Here is a 5,525-nt window from a genome sequence, read left to right on the forward strand (position 1 = left end):
AGCTGTCTGTTTGAACTACTGGCACACAGCTCGGACATCAATGCATACCCCACAAGACATGCCACAAGAGGTCTCTTCACAGTCCCCAAGTCCAGAACAGACTATGGGAGGCACACAGTACTACATAGAGCCTTGACTGCATGGAATTCTATTCCACATCAAGTAACTGACGCAAGCAGTAAAATTAGATTTTTAAAAACAGATTAAAAAACACCTTATGGGACTGTGAAGCAACACAAACATAGGCAAAGACACATGCATACACACACATACGATAACATACACACTATACATACACATGGATTTAGTACTGTAAATATGTGGTAGTGGTGGAGTAGGGGCCTGAGGGCACACAGTGTGTTGTGAAATCTGTGAATGTATTGTAATGTTTTAAAATTGTATAAACTGCCATAATTTTGCTGGACCCCAGGAAAAGTAGCTGCTGCTTTGGCAGCAACTAGTGGGGATCCATAATGAATACAAATATCAAATGAGATATGTTTGTAGGCTTGATAGTTTGTGGCTATGGCAAAACTGTCAGTGGCATGCATATTTCTGTGCAAAGCTTTTGCAAAAGAAATTGCTAAAACATATGTTGAGGGAAATTAAAAGGTATTTGTATCATTACACGTATGTATTTTGTCAGATTGTTGTGTGTGAGTTAAACATTTCATATAGCAATAAAAAGGATGACCCACGTGATTGCACCAATGTTCCTTTATTCCATTCCTGTCAGAACTGCATGATCAGGGCTATTTGGTGACCAAAAAGCATTACTAATGTTATCCAATTCAATGTTATGTGAAACAATATGTAAAAGAAGGTTACAGAAACAGCTCAGTGTATACTACTTTTAAAAAATGGCTGATCAATTGGTTACTTAATTGGCCAATCTGATTGGCTGAGTAATTCTTAACCCGTTTGTCATTATTCATGTGTTAAGGCAGGTAAGAGGGAAGCAAGCAATGGAGAGCTCATAAAACTGTGTTATACTTTCTGTTCTTCTAGATTAGTAACATAGTGCAATTGTTTTTGTGTATCTCTACATTCTACTGCTCCAACACCTGTGTTGTACAGCTTGTTTTCACCATGCTGACTTGCAGGTTTGCTAGATGGGAAGGGAGAGGGTAGTCCTGTGTCTGTCTAATTGTATATCATGTGCTTATCTCTCTGTGAACATAGGGAAAATGGATGTCAGTCCTGAGACTAAACTTAGTAGCAGACAATCCCCAGTTGGCTACAAGAGCTTTGAGGGCTTACCTCAGTTGACTGTGGATGACACATTGACCAAAGGGCAAAATGGGAACTTTCAGAATGAGCATAACCGAAACACAGGTAGTTGGTTTGGTAGCAACTCAATGCTACTTATATGATGTCAAATCTTGCTTGTATCAACCCCAAATTGCCACACATGTACAGTAGTTTTTTTTATAGCCCACCTCCACTCTGACAGGGTCTAAAATCTCTCCCTCCAGGTCTCCATGGCCATGGTGGCCTCAGTTCTGCTCCAGACCTCAGCAGTCTCCCAAAAGAATTGCCCCTGAGACATCTAGCCTCTGGGAGCCAGCACCCTAACCTGGCTGATCTAAGCTTGTCCTCCTTTAGAGAGATGGATAAGGACCCGCAGCCTGGGGGGCCAAGTAGGTGTGGCACTTGGCAGGATGCCATCATACCCATCTATGCTGCCTCTCTCATCATTGCCATAGCAGTCACCACCGCTATGGTCCTGCAGATTTATCTAGGGACAAATGAGGTATGTTCTCACTTAGAAAAATGTATAGAAACTATTTAGAACAACTTTTACTTATTACCTTATATTTATCCTCATCCTTACTATAATGGGGTCAGCAGGTCTTCAGAGGGAGTGTGTTGGTGACGGACCATGAACACTGTACAGAGCTTGGTCGTAGGGTGCTGAATGAACAAGGCTCCAGTGTGGATTCTGCCATTGTTGCCACCCTGTGCCTGGGGATAGTCCATCCACATGCATCAGGTATTGGCGGGTAAGTGACAAATGCATTTGAGAAAGTTAACGGCAAGTGCACTATATATGTGGCATAATGATTGTCCATAGGTTATCATGTGGATGGACAGGACATTCATGGTCCACCTGACTTATGTATTTTTCTGTAGGGGAGGGGTGATGCTGGTTCATGACATCCGGAAGAATATAAGGAAGGTGATTAATTTCCAGGAAACGGCACCCTCTGGAATCAAGGAGGAGATCCTGCAAATTGACCCAGAGCTAAAGGTGATGTGCTGTATGACAACAGTGTATGAGTAAAAATACATAACTTATTGTAGATCTTTCATTTTTAGGATAACACAATGTGTTGAACAATTATCTCAAATTGTGTGGCTAGTCTCAGATAGTCATGCAACATGTACACTGGGACTTCAAAAGAGATTTTTAAATTGTAACCTCTTTCCTTAACCATCCAGCCAGGTCTGATTGTAGGTGTGCCAGGCTTGCTCAGAGGGTTGTACCAAGCCCATAAACTGTATGGAAGGTGAGGGGTTGTCATTATGTGCAATTTCATGTTTGTGTTCAGAAGCACATACTAGCCTATGTTTGTTATTGTTTCACCCCAGACTGTCATGGGAGGATATTGTCACCAGGGCTGCCAACGTAGCCAGAGATGGCTTTAATGTCTCTCACAGACTTGGTAAGGAGTGATTCACAATCATACCATGTCTTTTTCTTACTGTTTTACTTCTCATGCCTGTACAATCTGTATGAAAGCCTCAATACAAAATTAGACCAATTGCATGTTTTCACCAGTAGACTTTGATATTTGTCTTACCCTGCAGCAGAGGCCATAACCAAGGTGAAAGGTCAGAATATGTCATTGCGCTTCAGGGACATGTTCTTGCCAAAAGGCCATGCTCTGTCCCCCGGCTCTCTTATGAAAACACCAAGTCTGGCTGCTGTCCTGGAGGCTGGGGTGTCAGAATTCTACAATGGGACTCTAACACAGGAAATGGCCAGTGAGGTAAATAAATGCGTTAGCTAAGAACATAGCCCTCAGCAAATTGCATTGAATCATATGCATATTTAACCTGTTGTATTTTAGGTGCAAGAAAATGGAGGAATTCTAACCAAGGAGGATCTCAGAAACTACAGTGCAGTCATAGAGCAGCCAATTGAAGGCCTGTATCAGGGTAAACATAGTCATACTTCATACTCTTTATAGGAAGTAGCCTACAAACAAGAAAATTCTACAGTATGTTGGGATTAGCTGCATTTGTCGACATAATATTTTGTCTACACCAGTGGTGCCTGGTGGCACTTTAAATGGGTAGTAGGACAGGCTCATAATAATGGCTGGAACATAATGAATTTTTGGATTCCATCCATTATTATGAGCTGTCCTCCCCTGACCAGCCTCCTCAGGTCTACACAATATTTCCTGACAACACCCTCCCTCAGGATTTCGAGTTCTTGTGCCGCCTCCCCCTTCTATTGGTGCTGCTCTGATCTCAGCCCTCAACATTTTGGAGGACTTCCACCTCAATGGGAATAGTACAACGTATAGAGCAAACCACTGGATTGCTGAGGTACTGTATCTCAAGCTCTGAAGTGAGACCCATGTCATTTACAGTGTGCAGAAAAGGTTCCCCTAATAAAAGTGTATTGTGTTCATTTTGAAGTCACTGAAAGCGTCCCTGACTATGGCTAGTGGGCTCGGAGACCCTGTGTATACTCCATCAGTTTCTGCACTCATCTCCAAGATGCTAAGGTAAACATTAACAAGCGTGCATTCACTTCCTCACCATGTTCTAAGTAGATTAGCCATGCAATTTAAGTCCTTCTGAAATGCAATGACAGGAATTTCTGTGAACAATTGTCCTCTCTACTGATGGAGGAGGATGTGCAGTGCCCCCCCACCCCACCTTATATCTGTGTCTCCGTTAAAGCAAGCCACAGGCTGTAGTGCTCCGTCAGTTGATCAGTGACTCGCAGGCATCTCCTCCCAGACACTACTCTACTGTCTATGACCTGCCGAGTGGAGCTGTGGCCAGCCAGGTGGTCGTGATGGGTCCCGATGACATCATTGTGTCTGTCACCAGGTGCTGTGATTAGGAGTTTACCTGAAGGAGATAACATGTTTACATTAGCGTTATGGATATGGTGTGGGATACCTTAAGTCTTGCACTTGTTAAAAAAATATATTTTTATGTTTCAGCTCACTGAACAGGCCCTTTGGAAGTAGAATTTTAACCCCTTCAGGCATTCTCCTGAACAGCCAGATCTTGGACTTCTCCTGGCCAATTAAAACCCAGGGACTGTTAATATCTAACCTGGTAACAGCATACCACAGTACAATGCATGTTTGGGCTGTATAATGTATTAACATAATTCTACACTGTCAATGAGAGAAACGACCATTATGTGAAAATATCCTACATCAACACTTGTTTTCTTTGCAGACTAACAGGGTCCAGCCAGGCAAGCGGCCTCTGTCATTTATTATGCCAACAATTGTGATACCGTCTCTAGGTAAATGTGGATCCTATGTGGCCCTGGGATCTTCTAATGGAGAGTCCAGCCTCAGTGGTGTCACCCAGGTCTGACATGTAAAAAAACTAAAAAATACTCTTTAATGTTCATGCCTTTTTGTTATCTAAAAGTTAATGTCCTTGTAATTTCATTACCTTTCATTGTGCTTTTTGTTTCAGGTCTTGATTAATATTTTATCATATCACAAAAATCTGAATGATAGCATATCACTGGGACGACTCCATCCCCAACTTAAGCCGAGCAGACTCCTGGTGGACTGTGAGCATTTCTGATATTTTCTTTATCTACACTTAATTGTGGGTGGGAAATCAGCTTTAAAATGGTTTGAAACCACTCACTTTTTTCTAATTCTTATTTTCCAAATTCTTATTTTCCAAACTATCTCCCCTCAGCTGAGTTCCTGGAGGAGGATGTGAAGGTGTTGCGTTTGAAAGGACACACTGTCTACAGGGTGGGGCTGCTGTCCCTGGTGCAGGGTGCCCAGAAAACCAATGACATCATTAGGGGCATTGTTGACCCTCGTGCTGTGGCTGGCTCTGCCTAGCTTTCTGAGAATATGGCTTTATTTCAATGTGAACATAAGAAGATTAAGTAATATTTGAGTTGTATGTTTATTAAAAAAATGAATGTATTACAATTTTAGATTTACCTAGTGTGATGATGGCAGGCATGCAACTTCCATTGGTGGCGGTGGGGACATGCCCCCCCCCACACACATTCTGAAATTGCATTTTTGTCTTCTCCCAAGTTTTATCATTGGAAAGTGATACAAAATGAGTCAATGCTGTGCTTTAGGACTATGCGGGCACCTCTGAGTGGTCGGTTAGACTGTTTGGAGTGTTTTATCCGACTGGTTCCCCCACAAAAAAAATAAATAAATATGTCCCTCCTGGATGATGGCATACATTAAGGCAGATCTAATATAAAGGTGGTAGACATCACAGGAGGCTGATGATGGGAGGACCGCTCATAATAATGGCCCGGAACAGCGTCCATGGAACAG

The 5,525-nt window shown here is 42.4% G+C and overlaps 1 protein-coding gene across 5 annotated transcripts; it reads left to right on the forward strand.

The window, feature by feature from the left end:
• Nucleotides 1-904: 904 nt before the first annotated feature.
• On the forward strand, nucleotides 905-5,223 carry LOC115143753 (glutathione hydrolase 7-like). 5 transcript variants are annotated; one of them, XM_029684230.2, is made up of 16 exons: nucleotides 905-947; nucleotides 1,183-1,335; nucleotides 1,476-1,753; nucleotides 1,849-2,003; nucleotides 2,134-2,251; nucleotides 2,443-2,510; nucleotides 2,593-2,666; nucleotides 2,812-2,993; nucleotides 3,075-3,162; nucleotides 3,431-3,558; nucleotides 3,652-3,740; nucleotides 3,919-4,071; nucleotides 4,188-4,305; nucleotides 4,432-4,569; nucleotides 4,681-4,780; nucleotides 4,915-5,223. In XM_029684230.2, the coding sequence occupies exons 2-16, from the start codon at nucleotides 1,188-1,190 to the stop codon at nucleotides 5,064-5,066; spliced, it is 1,989 nt and encodes a 662-aa protein (XP_029540090.1). In that variant the 5' UTR covers nucleotides 905-947; nucleotides 1,183-1,187; the 3' UTR covers nucleotides 5,067-5,223. The 5 variants fall into 5 exon arrangements, with proteins under 5 accessions (XP_029540090.1, XP_029540091.1, XP_064857990.1 ...); XM_029684231.2 differs by lacking the exon at nucleotides 905-947 and adding an exon at nucleotides 964-1,103; XM_065001918.1 differs by lacking the exon at nucleotides 905-947 and having other exon boundaries at nucleotides 1,110-1,335.
• The last annotated feature ends 302 nt before the right edge of the window (nucleotides 5,224-5,525 follow it).

Source organism: Oncorhynchus nerka, linkage group LG15 (assembly GCF_034236695.1).
Source record: "Oncorhynchus nerka isolate Pitt River linkage group LG15, Oner_Uvic_2.0, whole genome shotgun sequence".
NCBI lineage: Eukaryota > Metazoa > Chordata > Actinopteri > Salmoniformes > Salmonidae > Oncorhynchus > Oncorhynchus nerka.

What these genes read in the sequence shown, in the direction of transcription:
- LOC115143753 (XM_065001918.1), top strand. Translation starts at nt 1,113, where the DNA reads ATGGGAAGGGAGAGGGTAGTCCTGTGTCTGTCTAATTGTATATCATGT. An exon ending in CACAGGAAATGGCCAGTGAG is followed by an intron (nt 2,994 to 3,074) that starts GTAAATAAATGC and finishes GTTGTATTTTAG; the next exon opens with GTGCAAGAAAATGGAGGAAT. An exon ending in GAGCAGACTCCTGGTGGACT is followed by an intron (nt 4,781 to 4,914) that starts GTGAGCATTTCT and finishes ATCTCCCCTCAG; the next exon opens with CTGAGTTCCTGGAGGAGGAT.